The sequence below is a fragment of the Nomascus leucogenys genome, chromosome 13 (assembly GCF_006542625.1).
Source record: "Nomascus leucogenys isolate Asia chromosome 13, Asia_NLE_v1, whole genome shotgun sequence".
NCBI lineage: Eukaryota > Metazoa > Chordata > Mammalia > Primates > Hylobatidae > Nomascus > Nomascus leucogenys.
The window spans coordinates 14,558,398-14,578,735 of record NC_044393.1 but is presented as its reverse complement, the minus strand read 5'-3'; the positions used below and the strand labels follow the sequence as shown (position 1 = coordinate 14,578,735).

The 20,338-nt window shown below is 46.6% G+C and overlaps 1 protein-coding gene across 1 annotated transcript in view; it reads right to left on the bottom strand.

The window, feature by feature from the left end:
* The window catches only part of PTGIS (prostaglandin I2 synthase), a 63,378-nt gene that overhangs the window by 18,620 nt on the left and 24,420 nt on the right, over nucleotides 1-20,338 (bottom strand). The window contains exons 4-5 of the mRNA XM_003252919.4: nucleotides 18,123-18,266; nucleotides 13,399-13,550 (exon numbers count right to left, since the gene is read on the bottom strand). Coding sequence (XP_003252967.2) covers nucleotides 13,399-13,550; nucleotides 18,123-18,266 — 296 coding nt within the window. The remainder of the gene's footprint in view (nucleotides 1-13,398; nucleotides 13,551-18,122; nucleotides 18,267-20,338) is intronic.

The window sequence follows — 20,338 nt, the reverse complement described above, 5'->3', positions numbered from 1 at the left end:
GTGGGAACTGGGTGTCCAGAGGTTTAGGCCTGCAGGGCTCGGGCAGTGTTGAAACCACCTCAGTTGATGCCAACTCTGGATACTTCTAAGCATCATCTGACGGGATGGCTAAAAAAAGAGGCAAAGAAATTTAACACAGCTTTAGAAATAACTGGCATTCTTTGAAGTCTGACCACACAACTGCAATCTTGAATATCACTGTAAACACGGCGTTTACAGATGACTTTAAAAAGCAAGGCAGGACCATTCTCCGCTTTTCGCCTGTGCCTAGAGCAGTTCTGAGTACATAGGAGGCACTCAATATTTGCACAATAAATGAATAATTAAGCAAAAGAGGTAATGCAGTATGAAAAGACAGCTGACAGAAAGTGAGAAAATATTTGCAAATAATATATCTGATAAGGGTCTAGCCCCCAAAATATATAAAAGAACTCCTGCGACTCAACAACAATAAAAAACAACCTGATTCAAAAATTGGCGAAGGACTTGAACAGATACTTCTCCAAAGAAGGGCTACAAATGGCTGATAAATACATGAAAAGATGCTCAACACCATTACTCATTAGAAAAATGCATATCAAAACCACAGTGTGATACCATTCACAACCATGAGGATGGCTACTATTTAAAACACAGAAAACAAGTGATGGTGAGGACATGGAGAAATTGGAACGCTTATGCATTGCTGGTGGGAATGTAAAATACTGCAGTTCCTGTGAAAAAGAGTTTAGCAGTTCCTCAGAAAGTTAAAGAATTACCATATGATCCAGTAATTCTAGTTCTAGGTATATACCCCAAAGAACTGAAACCAGAGACTCAAACAGATACTCGTGCACCAATGTTCGTAGCAGCATTATTCACAGTAGCCAAAAGGTGGAAACAACCCAAATGTCGGTTGATAGGTGAATGGATAAACAGAATGCAGTATATACACACAATGTATTCAGCTTTAAAAAGGAATGAAAGTCTGACACATACGCCAGGTGTGGTGGCTCATGCCTGCAAGCCTAGCACCTTGGGAGGCCAAGGCGGGCAGATTTCCTGAGCTCAGGAGTTAGAGAACCATTCTGGAACATGGTGAAACCCTGTCTCTACTAAAATGCAAAAAAAATAAAATAAAAAACATTAGCCAGGAATGGTGGTGTGTATCTGTAATCCCAGCTACTCAGGAGGCTGAGGCACAAGAATAGCTTGAACCCAGGAGGCGGAGATTGTAGTGAGCTGAGATGGCAACACTGCACTCCAGCCTGGCTGACAGAGACTCTGTCTCCAAAAAAAAAAAAAAAAAGAAATAGAAATTCTGACCTATACTACAATATGGATGAACCCTGAAAATATTATGCTAAGCGAAATAAGCCAGACACAAAAGGACAAATATTGTATGACGTCACTTATATGAGATTCCTAGAAGAGGAAATTCAGAGACAGAAAGTAGAATAGAAGATATGTCGGGCTGGGAGGAAAGGCAGGTGGGGAATTATTGTTTAATGGGCACAAAGCTTTTGTTTAGAATCATGAAAAGTTTCTGGAAATAGATAATGGCATGGTTATGCAACATTGTGAATGTATTTATTGCCACTGAATTGTACAATTAAAATGGTTAAAATAGTATATTTTATGTTATATATTATTTTACCACAATTTTTTTAAAAGGCATATGAAGGTCATTTGGCAAAAATGAGTCAAAGATAGTGTTGTATAACAAAGAATTTGAATTCTGGCCGGACGCATGGCTCACGCCTGTAATCCTAACATTTTGGGAGGCCAAGGTGGGCAGATCACTTGAGTTCAGGAGTTTGAAGCCAGCCTGGTCAACATGGTGAAACCCCGTCTCTACTAAAAATACAAAAAAGGATAAGCCCAGGGTGGTGGCAGGCACCTGTAATCCCAGTTACTTGGGAGGCTGAGGCAGCAGAATCACTTGAACCTGGGAGGTGGAGGTTGCAGTGAGCTGAGATGGAGCCACTGCACTCCAGCCTGGGTGACAAAGCGATACTCAAAATACAAAAGAATTTGAATTCCAAGGTTTCAGTTACCCATGGTCAACCATGGTCCAAAAATATTAAATGAAAAATTCTGGGCATAAACAGTCATAAGTTTTAAATTACATGCTGTTCTGAGTAGTGTGTTGAAATCTTGTGCCATCCTGCTCTGTCCTGCCTGGCAAAAAACAGGATAAAAATATAGCAGTGGGCTGGGTGCAGTGGCTCACTCCTGTAATCCTTGGGGTTTACACTTGGAGAGGACGAGATGGGCAGATCATCTGAGGTCAGGAGTTCGAGACCAGCCTGGCCAACATGGTGAAACCCCATCTCTAACAAAAATACAAAAATTAGCCAGGCATGGTGGTGGGCGCCTGTAGTCCCAGCTACTGAGGAGGCTGGGGCAGGAGAATCGCTTGAACCCAGGAGACGGAGGTTGCAGTGAGCGGAGATTGCACCACTGCACTCCAGGCTGGACAACAGAGCAAGACTCTGTCTCAAAAACAAAAAATATATATATAGCAGTGATTGGGTCGTGGATCAAATCAGTTTACATTTGTATATCCCTTAAAGCAGTGTAGAGGACACACTAAACCTTACCCAAGAGTATCTATTGCTGTGATATATTGTTAGCGCAAAGCAAAGTGCCAGCAACCACGTGTTTAGTATGCATTTGTGGAAAAAAAGAAAAATAAGAATATAGTCACATTCACTTGCACTGTGTGAAGGAACTCTAGAAGGATCCATTCAAAACTAATAAAACTAATCAATTATGATCAGTGGGAATTGGTGGAAGGGGGTGTGACAAGAAAAGGAAAGAGACTTACCACTGTTATTACTTAATTTTTTTCCAGCCTTACTGAGGTATAATTGACAAATGAAAATTCTTATTTAAGTTGTACAACATGATGTTTTGATACACATATACGGTGTGAAATGATTGCCACAATCAAGCTAATTAGCATATCCATCACCTTACATAAGTGCACGCTCACACGTGCATGCATGGTGAGAACATTTAAGATCCACTCTCTTAGCAAATTTCAAGTATACAATACATTGTTATTAACTACCATAACCATTCTGTATATTAGGTCTCCAGAACTTATTCATCTTATAACTCAACGTTTATACCCTCAACCAACATGCCCCCATTTCCCCACCTCCTGAGCCCTGGTAACCACTGTTCTACTGTTCCTCTGAATTCAACTTTTTTAGCTCACACGTATAAATGATATGATGCAGTATTTGATTTTCTGTCTGGCTTATTTCACTTACAATATTGTCTTCCAAGTTCATCTATATTGTTACAAATGGCAGGATTTCTCCCTTTTTATGGCTGAATAACATTCTTTCGTGGATTTACATACACAGCAGTCCTGTCTTATCCACAGTTTCACTTTCCAAGGTTTCCATTACCCATGGTCAACCATGGTCCAAGAATATTAAATGAAAAACTCCAGACATAAACAATCCCTAAGTTTGAAATCGCATGCCATTCTGAGTAGCATGATGAACTCTTGAGCCATCCTGCTCCGTCTTGCCTGGGATGTGAATCATCCCTCTGTCCGGTGTATCCACGCTGTAGACCACACCTGCCCATTAGTCACTTAGGAGACACCATCTCGGTTATCACATCAACTGTCATGGTATGGTAGTACTTGTGTTCAAGTAACCCTTATTTTGTTTTTATTACAGTATATTGTTACAATTGGTTTCATTTTATTATGTTGTTAATCTCTTACTGTGCCTCATTTATAAATTAAACTCTATCAGGCCAGGCACGGTGGCTCATGCCTGTAATCCCAGCACTTTGGAAGGCCGAGGTGGGCGGATCACCTGAGGTTGGGAGTTCGAGGCCAGTCTGACCAACACAGAGAAACCCTGTCTCTACTAAAAATACAAAATTAGCCGGGTGTGGTGGCACATGTCTGTAATCCCAGTTACTCAGGAGGCTGAGGCAGGAGAATCGCTTGAACCTGGGAGGCAGAGGTTGTGTTGAGCCAAGACTGCACCATTGCACTCCAGCCTGGGTGACAAGAGTGAAACTCTGTCTCAAAAAAAAAAAAGTAAATTCTGTCATAGTTATGTATGTATAAGACAAAACAGTATATACAGGGTTCAGTACCACCCGTGGTTCCAGGCATCCACTGGGGGGTCTCGGAACATATCCCCTGAGGTTAAGGGGAGGGGGGCATTGTACCACTATCTCTGTATCTGTTCATCCACTGATGGACACTTAGTTTCCATGTCTCAGCTGTTGTGAATAACGCTGCAATGAAGTGGAGGTGCAGATATCTCTTCGAAATAGTGATTTCTTTTCCTTCGAATATATACCTAGAAGAGGGATTGCTGGATCATGTGGTAGCTCTATTTTTGATTTTTTAGGAGCCTCCATACTGTTCTCCATGATGGCTATACCAATTTAAAATCCCACCAACAGTGCGAAAGAGTTCTCTTTTCTCCACATCCTTGCCAACATTTGTCATCTTTTGACATTTCTAACGGGGGTGTGGTGGTATCTCCTTGTGATTTTGATTTGCATTTCCCCAGTGAGTAGTGATGTTGAACACCTTTTCGTACCTGTTGCCATTTGTATGTCTTCTTTGGGAAAAATGCCTATTCTGGTCCTTTGTCCATTTTGCAGACAGGTTATTTGGATTTTTTTTTTTTTTTTGAGGCGGTGTCTCGCTCTGTCACCAGGCTAGAGTGCGGTGGCGGGATCTCGGCTCACTGCAACTTCCACCTCCCGGGTTCAAGCAATTCTCCTGCCTCAGCCTCCCGAGTAGCTGGGACTACAGGTGCACACCACCACGCCCAGCTAATTTTTGTATTTTTTAGTAGAGACAGGATCTCACCATGTTGTCCAGGATGGTCTCGATCTCTTGACCTCGTGATCCGCCCACCTCGGCCTCCCAAAGTGTTGGGATTACAGGTGTGAACCACTGCGCCCAGCTGTTATTTGGATTTTTTGGTATTGAGTTGTATGAGTTCCTTATATATTTTGGATGTTAACCCCATATCGGGTATGTGATTTGTAATCTACTTTATATTTTTAATGTTTAAACCACGTGAAATAATTTTTAAAAGAAAATAATAGAAAATCTGTCAAACCCCCCAAAAATAATTTCCAGTGAAACATCATATACTGTAGAAATTCCAGGAGTTCAGTGCATATGGGAGTGAGTAAAAGATTCTGGAAAACTGAGCTTGGTGGCTCAACCTGGGGCCCTGCAGATGAGCAAAGCTGTGCTGTTAAAGGGGGAGTCTGCACAAAGCCCCCTCCTGAAATGTGGTCGTGGGAAGAAAGCAAATGTTCGAAATGGTTGCAGCACATTTATACAATTCACTACACACGTTCAACAAAACAGATAAGGAGAAACGCAACTATTTACTTCCATTCCTAATTATTTCAATATTTAGGTTGCCCAAAAAATCAAAAAAGACAAAATTTTAAAAATCTTCCCACTGGGAAAACAGAGGCTTGCTGTCTACTTGGATTCCAGTACAATTTGCTATTTTGATGCTTTTTTCTTTTGAGACAAGGTCTTGCTCTGTCACTCAGGCTGGAGTGCAATGGCGTAGTCTGGCTCACTGCAGCCTCAACCTTCTGGGCTCAAGTGATCCTCCCACCTCAGCTTCTTGAGTAGTTGAGACTACAGGTGTGAGCCACCACAACTGGCTTATTTGTATTATTATTATTATATTTTGTAGAGACAAGGTCTGTCTATATTGCCCAGGCTGGCCTCAAACTCCTGAACGAAAGTGATCCTCCTGCCTTGGCGTCCCAAAGTGCTGTATTACAGGTGTGAGCCACTGTGCGCAGCCTCGTGCTGTATTTTAATGTGTGCATAAAGGCCGAGTGTTGTTCTGGGCAACAGAGTAGGCGCAAGCCCCAGGGAGTTATGGAGCATTTGAAATGGGGCTGGCTCGAATGCAGCCATGTTTAATATAGGGTAGGGGAGACACTGGATTCCAGAGTCAGCATGAGAAACAAAATGTAAAATATCTTATCAATAATTTTTAACATTGGTTACGTGCTGAAATGTTAATAATATTTTAGGTATATCGGTTTACATAAAATGTATTATTAAAATCGATTTCACTTCTATTTTTCTTCTTTAATGTGTCTAATAGAAAATTTTAAATTACAAATGTGATTCCCATTATTTGTCTATGTACAACACTGTTCTAGAAGGATAACACCAAACTGGTAGCAATAGTTACATGGGGATAGATTTAGAGGGAATGTGATCAAAAGAGAATTTTCCTTTTTGTAATATTTGATTTTTTTTTTTTTACAAAAGTCAGGAGAGCCCAGTTAAAAGGCCCAGCGCTGTAGCAGAGTGCCCGACCTTGAACAAGTCACCTCACCTCTCAGCATCTCAGTTTTCTTGCCTGTAAATTGGGATAATAAAAGTACCCACCACAGAGGGTTATATACAAATCAAACACGTTAGCACAGAGATGCCTGACACAGACCTAATAAACAGCTATATTATTAAATAACAAATCTTACTGAATGTTAGCAAATTATTAGCCCAAGGAGAACATGTTCATAAATTGCTTCAATTAAGAAATAATAATAAATTGTGAAATACAGAGCACAAAGTTTGAAGACAGAGAGCGTTGAAATCCCAGCTCTTCCCTTTCTAGCAAGATGACCTTGGCCAAGTCACTTTGCATCTCTGAGCCTCAATTTCCCTCATGTGTAAAATGGGGGTCATCTAGCTCATAGGATGGTTAGGTGGATTCAGAAAGATCACACACAGAACACACCTGGTATTGGTAGAAGTTTGTAAAATGCTACTTGCTACATTCTCTCCATTATTACGAGGTATTTCTTATGGCTGCAATGACTGGATGCCATGAATCAGGGCTGCCAGGCCCACGGTGATTGGCAGCCCACCAATTTAAACCAGATTGGTGTATCTGGTTTAAATCTCAGAGTCCCCATGCTATGTAGCCTTGGCTGAGCCCCTGCCCATCTCTGGACCTCAGTCTTCTCATCCAAAAACTGAGGACCCAGACTTGAGTACTTCTCAAGTTTTTTTCTGGGAAACCCCTCTAGGCCGTCTAGATTTGGGGGTATAGTACAGAGAGGCCCCCAGAAGAGACATGTCTTTAAAGTTTTGTGTTTTACCTTTGAAATGCATCAGAGTTTTGCATCAGACTCTGTGATTCTTTGATATAAGAATGCCTTTTTCCCCAAAACAATGTTCAAATAAACAGCCCCCCAAAATAATTCAGTAAAATAAATGTTCCAGACAGAAGCACTATGCTTAGCTAGGGGGTCTGTTTAACTGTCCCCTGCCCCCCAACTCCCTACTGTATGAGAAACACCAGACTCAATGGTCTAAGGGTCCTCAAACGATTAACTTTCTTTTAAAATATATTTATACTTTAAAAAGTGAAGGAAGAATAATGTATGCATACAGAAAAAATAAGAAGAAAAATAAAGAATCTAAGAGTTCAAATCCACATATTGTAAAAAATGGTTTTCTCTCCACCCCTTCTCAGCCTCTCCAAAGGCAAAAATCTATACATACTCTCACATTTTAAAAAATGGCCGGGTGTGGTGGCTCACATCTGTAATCCTAGCACTTTGGGAGGCTGAAGCAGGCAGATCACTTGAGGTCAGGAGTTCGAGACCACCCTGGCCAACGTGATAAACCCCAGCTCTACTAAAAAAGCACAAAAACATTATCCCGATGTGGTGGTACATGCCTGTAATCCCAGATACTCGGGAGGCTGAGGCAGGAGAATTGCTTGAACCTGGGAGGCAGAGGTTGCAGTGAGCTGAGATTGTGCCACTGCACTCCAACCTGGGCAAAAGAGCAAGACTCCGTCTCAGAAACAAAAACAAAAACATATATATGTGTATATATAGTGACATAGTATACCCTCTGCCTGCAGCTTGCTCTTTTTTGTAACAGTAGATTTCATTCACTACCAGTATGTCCCACTCTGTTTTAGATGCATAGATGGCCTTTAGATGAATGCATAATTTATTTAATCAGCCCTTACTGATGGACTTTAAATTGTTTCTAGCATTTGCAATTACAAGCAATGTGACAATGAATATGTTTGTGTATCTGTAGACACGTGCAAGCATTTCTGTAGGATAAATTCCTAGAAGTGGAAGTACAGGATCAAAGGAATGTGCACTTTATTTTGTTTCAGCAGGTTCTGCCAAAAGAGGCTGCAATGCTTCAAGCACCCCACAGCAAGTTTCGGAGGCTGCTTTGCCCACGTGCCTCTGGTCCCAATTAAGATGAGAAATCGCCGTCCCACATTGCCACCTGCTGCTCACGTTGAGAAATGCATCCTTCCTATAGCCAGCCCAGGGCTGCTCCCAGAGTGATGGGGGGAGTTCCTCTGCCTCTAACCAGACTCCTCTGGAGCATCTGTATGGAGGAAATGTTAACGGAGAAACCCAATGTTTCCTGGGGAAGCAATCAGTGCTAGGATGTGGCAGGTGCTTTATGCACAGGATTTTGCAGCCAGACAGACCAAGTTTCCACCTACCAGCTGCATGTCTATGACAAATGATCTCACCTCTCTGAGCCTCAGTTTCCTTATCTGCAACATGGGTATGTTAATAACAACCTTCCAGCATGGATGGCAAGATTCGATAAGATCAAATGAGTTCCTCTAAAAAGACAATAAAGGACACAAACGGCCGGCTCATAAAGAGGAAATGCAAATGGCTACTGAAACACAAAAAATACAAAAATTAGCCAGGCGCAGTGGCATGTGCCTGTAGTCCCAGCTACTTGGGAGGCTGAGTTGGGAGGATCGCTTGAGCCTGGGAGGTCAAGATTGCAGTGAGCCAAGATCTCACTACCACACTCCAGTCTGGGCGACAGAGCAAGACCCTGTTTCAAAACAACAACAACAACAACAACAAAACCACACACACCCAGAGATGTTTCATAGTAGTCAGTGATATGCCACAGAGAGCCAGATGTCCTTTTTTCCATCAGATTGGCAATTATTTAAAGGCTGATAACTGCATGTTGGCAAGGTTGTGGTAACATGCAAATTTAAACAATAAGTTACTCACCTCTGCCCATCAGATTAGCAAACAAATGGAAAGACTAATGGCATCTGGTGGAGCAGATTTCTTCCCTTTAGGTAGGCGGATGAATTGCTCTGTGGTTTTGGAAATGATGTGGCAGAAGCAGATAAAAATTTTAATGTATAGGGCCTTTGACCTGGCAAGACCACTTCTAAGAAGTGGGCAGAGAGAAATGAAATCACCAGATGGTAGAATAGATACAAGTACAATGAAATGGTATAAAAGCAAAAAGAAGAAAGACAGAATATTGACATCTATCAAAGGGAAATGGCTAACTACTGAAACAGCCATGTGAGGGCTAAAAAAAGTCTTGGTTTTTTGTTTTTGTTTTTGTTTTGAGACGGAGTCTTGCTCTGTCGCCCAGGCTGGAGTGCAGAGTGGTGTGATCTTGGCTCACTGTAACCTCCGTCTCCCAGGCTCAAGTGATCCTCCCACCTCGGCCTCCCAAGTAGCTGGGATTACAGGCGCTCGCCACCATGCCCGGCTAATGTTTTGTATTTTTGGTAGAGATGGGGTTTCGCCATGTTAGCCAGGCTGGTTGCAAACTCCTGACCTCAAGTGATCTGCCTGTCTCGGCCTCCCAAAGTGCTGGGATTATAGGCATGAGCCACCATGCCACTCGGCCAGATGTCTTGTATTTTTAATGTTAATTTCATATCCTTCTACTTTGCTGGATTCATTTATTGCTGGAGTTTGCTTTATTATTGATTTTCTGGGGCTCTCCAGGTACGATATCAGATCATCTGCAAATAGGAATAGTTTTACTTCTTCTTTACCCATTCTGAGGTGTATAGTTGGTTTCTCTTGTTTAATTGCATCAGCTAATATCTCTAAAAGATGTTTATATCAACAGAGAAGGATGTACAGCTATATTGTTAGGTTAAAAACAGGTTGCAAATAACAGATACAATTTTTCTTTGTAAACACAGAGACACTGTAGATGCTCATACTTGTCTCTAGTTGTGAGAACATACAAAATACCGTGAAGGGATAACACCGTCATGCTAACATTGGTTTCACAGGAAGCTGGGCTTGGAAGAAGGGGTATTATATTTTATACAATCTGTAACTCTGAATTGTTAACCACAAGATTATGTTTCTCTCATAATGTAAACAAAATCAATAATGTGTTAAAGTTTGACTCTTAAAGATATATAAGCAAAAGGAAATGGGCGGTGAAGTGTTTGAGCACTGACTGTGACAATGCTTAACCTCGTATCTGGCACATAGTAAGTGCTCAGCAAACAGGGCTTGTTCTTTTTCTTTTTCTTTTCTTTCTTTTTTTTTTTTTTCTTTTGACGGAGTCTTGCTATGTCGCCCAGGCTGGAGTGCAGTGGCACAATCTCGGCTCAGTGCAACCTCTGCCTGCAGGGTTCTACCAATTCTCCTACCTCAGCTTCCTGGGTAGCTGAGATTACAGGCGCCCGCCACCATGCCCGGCTAATTTTTTTGTATTTTTAGTAGAGACAGGCTTTCGCCTTGTTGGCCAGGCTGGTCTTGAATTCCTGACCTCAGGTGATCCACCCGCCATGGCCTCCCAAAGTGCTGGGATTACAGGCACGAGCCACCACGCCCGGCCACAGTGCTTTTTCTTGTTACCTCAGCCAATTCTAACAGCTGCCCTCTAGGAAGATCCTGCTGTTCCCCGCATTTTCCAGATGAGATCAATGAGGCACAGAGAGAACACACAGATGCAGGGAGGGGAGGCTGGTAAAGCTCTTCGAGCCCTCAGAGCCCAGACTCTGTCTTAGCCACTCCCCTCCACAGTCCCTCCAGAGAAAAGAACTGGGGCAAGTAGAAGTAACTTGCTCCGAGTCACCAGCAAGGAAGCAGCAGCGCAGGAATTCGAATCCAGGCCTCTGCTGCAAGTCTCTGAGCCCAGCACACACAGCACTTCCCAACCTTCTCAGGACACTTGTCAGACATGCAGTTTTCCGGGCTGCCCCCTGGAGATCTGGATTCCCCTATGGACCTGGATGGGGCTGAGGGACCTATGTTAGGAACAAGGGCCTGAGAGGATTCTGTTCATCAGGGAAGTTTGGGGCACATGGCCCAGGGAATGGCGCCGCCCAGTGGTTCCTATGGCCCCTGCACATGGAATCAGCCAGGACACTCTACCAACACTGATTATGCTCTGCAGCCACAAAAACAGATGAGGTAGATTTTTACAAATCAATGTGGAAATGCTGTAGACAGAGAGTTGAGTGAAAGCTGTAAGCGTTAGAACAATTCTTCTAGTGTGATATATCTAAGTTATAAAAGTACAGGCCAGACAGGGCGTGGTGGCTCATGCCTATAATCCCAACACTTTGGGAGGCCGAGGCAGGCAGATCTCTTGAGGTCAGGAGTTTAAGACCAGCCTGGCTAACATGGCGAAACGCCATCTCTACTAAAAATACAAAAAATAGCCAGGCGTGGTGGTGCGTGCCTGTAATCCCAGCTACTCAGGAGGCTGAGGCAGGAGAATTGCTTGACCCCGGGAGGCAGAAGTTCCCGTGAGCCGAGATTGTGCCACTGCATTCCAGCCTGGGCAGCAGGGCAAGACTCTGTCTCAAAAAAACAAAAACAAAGACAAAACACAGGCCAACAGCTAAGAGAAATGCATGTGTGCACTGAAAGATATGTACAAGAATGTTCACAACAACCTCTTCCTAACAGCTCCAAACTGGGGACTACTCAAATGTCTATCAACCAGGAATGGATAAACAAATTGTGGTATATTTCTTTAATGAAATACTACACAGCAATAAAAAGAACAAGCTGTTGGCCGGGCACAGTGGCTCACGTCTGTAATCCCAACACTTTGGGAGACCAAGGTGGGAGGATTGCTTGAGCCCAGGAGTTGGAGACCAGTCTGGGAAACATAGTGAGATCTCATCTCTATAAAAAAATTTAAAAATTAGCCAGGCCTAGTGGCACATGCCTGTAGTCCCAGCTACTCAAGAAGCTGAGGTGGAAGGATCACTTGATCCCAGGAGATTGAGGCTGCAGGGAGCTGAGATCGCGCCACTGCACTCCAGCCTGGGTGACAGAGTGAGACTCTGGTTCAGAAAAAAAAAAAAAAAAGGCATGCTGGCTCACTCCCATAATCTCAGCACTTTGGGAGGCCGAGGCAGGAGGATTGCTTGAGCCCAGGAGTTCAAGACCAGTATAGGTAACATAGCAAGACCCCATTTCAAAAAAATTGTTTTTAAGATAAAAAAACAAAAAATAAATAAAAACTGGACTATTGATCCATACAACAACCTGGATGAATCTCCCTACATTAAGCTGAGTGAAAGAAGCCAGACATACAAGGGCACATACTGTGTGATTCCATTTCTAGGAAGTTGAAGAACAGGCAAAACTAATTGGAGGTAAAAGAAACCAGTACAGTGGCTACCTAGGGGGGTGAATACTGGCTGGGAAAGAGCATAAAATGTTTAGATCTACTTCTCAGTGCATTTATTTATTTATTTATTCGAGACAGAGTCTGGCTCTGTCACCCAGGCTGAAGTGCAGTGGCGTGATCGCAGCTCACTGCAACCTCCAACTCCCAGGTTCAAGCTATTCTCCTGCCTCAGCCTCCTGAGTAGCTGGGATTGCAGGCGCCCGCCACCATGCCTGGCTAATTTTTGTATTTTTAGTAGAGATGGGGTTTCACCATGTTCACCAGGCTGATCTCAAACTCCTGACCTCAAGTGATCCACCCACCTCGGCTTCCCAAAGTGCTGGGATTACAGGTGTGAGCCACCGCGCCTGGCCTCTCAGTGCATTTAGATGTGTGTGCTTTCCTGTATATAAATTATACCTCAGTAAAAAACAAGCAGCTAAAAGCTTCAAAAATAAAAAAACAATAAAAATAACACACAACTGTGTGTCTGTTTACAGAAAGTGCTCCCAAGATGTACTCCAAGCTCGTGATGGTGGTTGCCTCTGTAGAGGGAAGTGGTGGGCTGAGACTGGGGAGAAAGTGGAGCACTCTTTTATTCTTCCCTTAAATTATTCTATATGGCTTGAATTTTTTATAATCAGCACGAACTATTTGTAAAAACTTTCAAAGCAACTCAAACCTTAAAACAAAAAAAGGAACACACACACACACACACAGAGATTCTCAGGCCCCACTCTAAATGTGCTGAATCAGAATTTCCACCAGGAACCCGAGCTCTGGTCCAAGCCCTGGCTCCCCACCACTGCACTCTTGCATACCCCCAGTGACGGGGATCTTACTTCCTCCCAGGGCATTGGATGTCCTTCCGCCTGTGTTGCCTCTGGTCCTCCACCTTGAGTTGGGCTCCCCCTCTGGGTCTTTCCATCCTCCCCACCACCCACTGGGGCCCCCATGGTGCTTACCCACTGACAGGGAGCCACGCGCCAGTTTGGGGAGCAGCTGGTCGAGCTGGCGAAAGGTGTGGAAGACATCAGCTGAGTGGACGCGGTCCTGGGCCTGGCTTTGATGGGTGCGTGGCAGCGCCTCAATTCCATAAAGAGTCAGGTAGCCAGCTCTGGGGGCGGCAGACAGAGGATCAGGGGTCCTCCTGGGACACTCACGCGTGGCCACAGCTACTCACAGAAGCTTCATTCATACACCCAGTGAGCACCTACTAATCCTACTGTGCGCCAAAGACCATTCTGGGCACTGAACAGTCAGCAGTGAAAAAAACAAAAATCCCTGTCCTCAAGGAGCTGACCTCTCAGCACAGGGAGACAGACAACAGACGAGAGGATGAGTAAAATGAGTAATGCGCCAGCTGGTGCCCCGCGGCACTATCAGACACAAAGCTGGGTAGCAGGATGGGAGGGCGGGGGCTGTGGTGTCAGGTGCCAGGTGAGGGAGGGGCTGGCGTTAATCTGACAGCTGAAGGCTGAGAAGGAGCCAGGCGTGGGCAGAGCAGAGGGAGGGGTCGGAAGCAGAGCAAGCACCAGGTGTGATGTCCTGGGGCAGGAGGGAGCCCAGTGCTGGGGAGCAGCAAGGAGGCTGATGAGGCTGCAGCAGAGAGCTCGAGGGGACGGTGCTGAGATGGGGGCACAGAGAAGGGGAGGAGATGCCTGCTCCCAGGGAGAGATTCAGGGAAGACTTCCTAGAGAAGGGAGGGTCTGAGCTGAGATCTGCAGGATGATTGGGCAAGCAGAAGAGGAACGGGTTCAGGCAACAGGCACAGCCTGTGCAAAGGCCCAGAGCTGAGGGCACAACCGTGCCTGGTGAGAGAGGTGCCAGCTGTGGCTGGTGCAGGCACTGGAGCTGGGGTGTGAGGCAGAGGGTGTGAGGCAGAGGGTGGGAGGGCCTGGGGCTGTCAGGGCTGGCCACGCAAGGCAGGGCATTTGCAGCAGTGAGAAGGTTGTGCTTGACCTGAGGGGCTCTGGGAGGCCCGAGAAGAAGGTCAGGGCGTGGTCAGGTGTGAAAAAGGATAAGACATGGGAGCTAGCATGTGCTCTCACAGAGGCACACTTATGTGCACACACACACACACAGGACCATGCTCAGAGGACGTGCCTTCATCTCCAGCCCCCTTTGGCTGCCCCAGAAGTCCAGCCCCCAGCCCAGCCTGCTGACCTCAGTCTTGGGAGGGAAACTGCAGGTTTTCATTTTGTCCTCAAGGTGAGTAGGGCTGGGGCCTCAGCAGAAAGTCAGAACAGAGAGATGCAACCAAAGCCTGGGGGCCTCACCCTGCCACCCTCCCCTTGAGCTCCTGGGTCCCTGTGCAGATAAAGACCAGAGACCAGGATCTCTCAGGGGAGGGGTTTTCCCAGATAAAGAGAGAATGGAAGCAAGAATGAGGGTGGGTGGGGGCCGAAAGAGGCCTGCGTGGTCCCTGCTCTGTCCCTCACCTGCACAGTGGTGGCAGAAGTTGTAAAGGTGCAGCCCACACACTGGATTCAGTCCGCAAATGTGTTTTATCAAGGGAGTTTCTAAAAACAAACTAAACCTTCCTTCAAATATTTGGGGAAACTCCCACAAAATCTGGATTTCCTGCTCATCTCATCTTGAAAAAGGAATCTGGCTGACCTGCGGTCCCACCTGGAAACCCAGCAGGAGCAGAGTTGCAGCCGCCCCTTTTAGACAGACACGTGCTCGCCAGGCCATCGCGGTACTCCCAAAGCCCTGTGGTCTCGGTGACACTGCAGTTGACACTGATTGTCATTTATTATCACACTTGTACTGTTGTTTTTTCCTAACTCAGAGAACCATTTCCCTGTACATATATTTCTACCAAAACAGGCAATGAAAAATAAACCAAAAAAGTAAACCGGCCGGGAGACTTGGCTCACACCCGTAATCCCAGCGCTTTGGGAGGCCGAGGCAGGTATATCACCTGAGGTCAGGTGAGACCAGCTTGGCCAACATGGCGAAACCCCCTCTCTACTAAAAATACAAAAATTAGCTGGGCATGGTGGCAGACACCTGCAGTCCCAGCTACTCAGGAGGCTGAGGCGAGAGAATCGCTTGAATCCGGGAGGCGGAGGTTGCAGTGAGCAGAGATCGCGCCATTATTGCACTCCAGCCTGGGCGAAAGAGCGAAACTTCGTCTTTAAAATAAAATAAAATAAAATAAAGGAAAAGGAAAGAAAAAGAAAAAGTAAACCCAGAGGACCACAAGGTGTGGAAGTGAAGCCGGCAGCTCCATATCAAAACAGCACAGCTGAGGACAGGTTAATCCCACATGTAAATACACACACGACCCACAGGGGGCGCTAGAGCCATAAAGAAAAATAAAGCTGAGCCAAGCTGGGTCACGGGAGAGCGCCATCACGAAAATGGGACTCAAGAAAGAGCTCTCTGAGCAGGTGGCGCTCGCAATGAGCCTTGAATGAAGTGGGGTGGGAGCCACGCAGACATGTGGGAACAGCATTCCCAGGCAAGGGAACAGAAACAGCAAAGGCCACAAAGAGAGAGCGTGCCTGACCTGCTCAAGGGGCAGCAGAGAGGTAGGTGGGAGGAGGGGAGGCCAGGGCTACAAGGTGAGGACAGAGGAGAACTTTGGGTGTGACTCAGTGAGGCCAGGGCCAACAGAGCCCAGGCTGGTGGGTGTAAGAGGTGGCACCTCACAGTTCGGGCTGCCTGAACCTGCACCCCTTTCACCTCTATGTCGCTGCCATCCAACTCGCCCATTCTCTTTCTATTTCAGGGGCTGCTGATGGCAGTGGAAAGGCCTACAGCTGCCAAGCCAGGGGGCAGGAGCTCCAGCCCAGGCCTCAGGCCCGAAAGACACAGTTACCGGTTTACAGGTATGGATTTACGTCTGATTCCCCCTGAGCTGATTGCCCTGTGCCTGCCGCCGTACCATGGAGCCTAGCCAGACCCACCTGCCCCCCAGCCTGCCTCCCCGCAGCCTACCTTTCTCTGACTTCTTTGTCTGCACAGGGACCCAGGAGCCAGGAGACCTGGGAGGATCCCTACTGTGAACTTGCTGGGTGGTTTCAGCTGCCCCTCTCTGGACCTCAGTCCCCATCATTCAATGACAGGGTGGACCAGACCAGCATCACCCACGCCAACTACAGCCCTTGACACTGTTCGCACCACCCCAGGACAAAACAAAAAGAATGGGGACTGTTCGTGTGCAGAGAGCTGTGGCTGAGAGTGCAGACTCTGCAGCCAGCCCTGTCCTGACCCCAACACAGGCCTCTGGGCAAATGACTTAGGCTCTCCAGGTCTCAGTTTTCTCATCTGTCAAATGGAGTATGTAAAGTCCTAGCCTCCTAGAGCAACTGTGAGTATTAAAAGAGCTGAGACACACCAAGTCTACACATATGCACACACGTCATAAATGTACCCACATGACCATATATGTCAACGAATGACTGCCCTTTATCCTAGAACTATGTTGCTCTAATTTCTTGGAGGGGTTGAAATGTCCTTTTTTAAATTAAATTTAAATTAAATTAAATTCTGGTTGGTTAAGGGCTCCACTAAAAATCAGGGAGCTGTCCTTAACACTCTCTGTCCCTCTCGCCCACGCTCCCCCATCCCCACCGCTGCCCCAGTCAAATTTTCGGGCAGAGCCAGTGAACTCTATCTCCAAAAGCTACCCAAATTCTCACCACCTCCCTGGGCCACCACCATTCTCTCACCTCAGTGACACCTGGCAGCCTCCTGCTGGGTCCTCCTGCCTCCCTCTCCACCCCTCCTTACCCCTACAGTCCATCATCCAGCAGCCAGAGGGGGCTTTCAAACTAAGTCGGATCATGTCCTGCCCCTGTGCAAACCCCTGATGTCACCCGATCTTACTCAGCATAATTTCCAAAGCCTTCCCTGACCTCCCAACTGCCTGAGACCTGCTTCTGCCCACTTCTCTGACCTCCTCTCCGCCTTCCCTCCTTGGCTCTTTATGCTGTAGCCACATTGGCCCTCTCGCTGAGCTTCCTCCCACCTCTGGGCCTTTGCACCTGCTGTTTCCCCTGCCTAGAGTCTTGGCGTGGTGGGCACTTTGCAGTTAGGTCTTGGCTCAGAAGCCAGACCCCCCAGAGTGTGACTGCCTCGTCAGTCGGCCTAAGAAAGCCCCCCAGATGCTGTCACCCCACCTGTGGATCTCTGTCATCTTGTTTATCACTCTCTGACATAACTCAATTCGGCCTCTCTCACTGGAGTGTCAGCCATGTGAATTTGGGGACTTCATCTGTCCTGTTCCCTGCTGTATCCCCAGAGCCTGGATTAGTGCCCAGCACTGCTGAAGGAAGGAACGTTCGGTCGTGCAGTTTTTAACATACATTTACAAGACCGGATAAAAGGTTAAGGTCCCAAGTTGATCTCCCAAACATTTTGTTTTCTGTTCTGTGAAATCCCAAAGTCTGGAAGCCACAGGACAAGATGACCTCTGAAGTCTGGCTCTATGACTTCCTCTCTGAATGACCTCTAAGTTCCCATTTCCAGCCAGTGTCTCCTTTTACAGTTCATGAGCTAGGTCAGATGAACACCCAGGGCCCTGGTGCATGGCGTCTTTCCTACAGTCTTTGCTTTGGGTGTCTCAAATTGCTTCCCCCACCCACAGAGTCCTCACGGTTCCCTTGGCCACTGATCATGGCTGACACAGGTCAAAGTGCCGGGCCCCAGCAGGAGGGTGGGGGCTGCACAGCCTCACCTGAGCAGGAAGCTGTAGGAGAAGTCGAGGAGACCCATCTCGTGCCAGCCACTGCCTGCTTCCATAGCATCGCCCAACAGTACCGTGTGGAGGTTGGTATACATGGCTTCTGTGAGCGCCTGGAGCTCTCTGTGGAGGAGAGTCCTGAGGCAGGAAACAAGCATGAACATTTGGCTTCCAAAGGGAAATACACACCTACAGGCACCTCCCTCCCCAAACCTAAGGGTCCCAGAGCTCAAGTTCCCTGTTGGCAAAGAGGTCCTGCGGAAGAGTAGCTTAAATAAGAGGATATTATTATGACTGTCATCATCAACAATAGTTCCCATCTGTTGTACTGAGCATAATGATCTCATTTCATCTTCTGACAAACTTGGGAATAAGAGTTACTATTATGACACCCATTTTACAGATGGAGAAACTCAGGAACAGAGAGGAAAGTGACTTGCCCAAGGTCACACAGCCAGTAGGTGATATAAGCGGGACTGAAATCCTGGTCTGCCCAACTCCAGCGTCTGAATTCTTAACGAGGAGAGTCTGTCCCTCCCCAAGGCACACAGCTTGGATAAGGGACCCATAGCATTCTGAAGAGAAGGAACTGAAAAGCAACTCATCTCTCCCTGAAATCTAAAGACAGGAAGATCTGTTGGAATAGCTGTGGTGTTTGCTGACTCAGGACTGCTAATAAGATGTGACCCTGGCCAGGCATGGTGGCTCCCACCTGTAATCCCAGCACTCTGGGAGGCCGAAGTGGGAGAATCGCTTGAGTCCATGAGTTCAAGACCAGCCTGGGCAACATAGTGAGACTCCATCTCAACAAAAAATAAAATATTAGCCAGGGGTGGTGGCTCGCACCTGTAGTCTCAGCTACTCGAGAAGCTGAGGTGGGAGGATCGCCTGAGTCTAAGAGTTCAAGACCAGCCTGGGCAACATAGTGAGACTCTGCCTTTACAAAAATAGAATAAATACACAAAGAATCACCAGCCAGATGTGTAGCAGGCGCCTGTAGTCCCAGATACTCAGGAGGCTGAGGTGGGGAGGATTGCTTGAGCCCAGGAGTTCAAAGCTGCAATGAGCTATGGTCACACCACTGCACTCCAGCCTAGGCAACAGAGTGAGACTCTGTCTCTTAAAAAAAGAAAAAAAAAAAAAAAAAGACATGACCTCACATGAGAGTGACACAAGGAAAAAGGGATATGGGCTGGAGACCTGGTCTCATCGTGTGGACCTGCACAGAGTGAGGAGAGGCCCTGTCTGGGAGAGTGTGGCAGAAGCTGGAAGCTCCCCTATACTGAGCCTCCATGATATGGAGTCTACATTGAGCCATGACTGAGGATATGATTAGAAGCCAAGAAAGGGGGATCTTGCATCTAAGTCTAAGGCCCCTCTGCTCCTTGTGTAGGATTTGGACCAAAAAGGATCTCCCTACAGCAAGTGAACTCGGGTGTCCATGGGCGACAGCAACACCTAGTAGCAGCAACAAGAACAGTGGCAGAGTGCCAATCAGGGCCCTGATCTGTCATGCCTGCTGTTTGGGAAGTAGGATGGACACCTTTAGACTGAGTAAGCCAGAAGTGCCTGGGTAATCCACCAGGGCAGGGTTTGCACAGGGTGTCCATTGAACTCCTGGGTATGAAAAGGTTTGGGATGTTCAAGTTGGAACATAGTGGGAAAAATGACAGACATGACTCACGACTCACGTATGACAATGCATGTGAAGGGTTCCGCATGGCGCCTGGCACATTGTAAGTGCTCAATACATGGGATCTGGCCTTCAATGGACCCTGACCCAGCTCTTCTTCCCACCCCAGTCCAAGCGCTGGTCCTCAGCAGAGACAAGCCCTCAACAGATGTGGCTGCTGTGCCCAGAAGACGTCATGCCAGCTTGTAAGAAATCCAGAAAATTCCTGAGGCAAACACTGGAGGAAACTGGGATCCTCCTTGGGTAGCAAGGGCAGATTCAGTGAGCTGTGGATTCCTATTGCTAATGGGACCCCCAGGGTCCCCCTGGAATGTCAGGACCCAGGACACTCAGGCTCCAAGCAGCTGCCCCCAGGCCAAGGTTCAGAGCAGGCATCATGTCTCATCAACATCCACTTCATCATGCTGGCCTTGCTTCAGCCTTAACTATCTTGTAAAACACAGTTTCCTAGATGCTCTTCCTAACCTCCAGAGGGTATTCCTCCCGGAGACAGATCACTGAAGATCGCCATTGGACT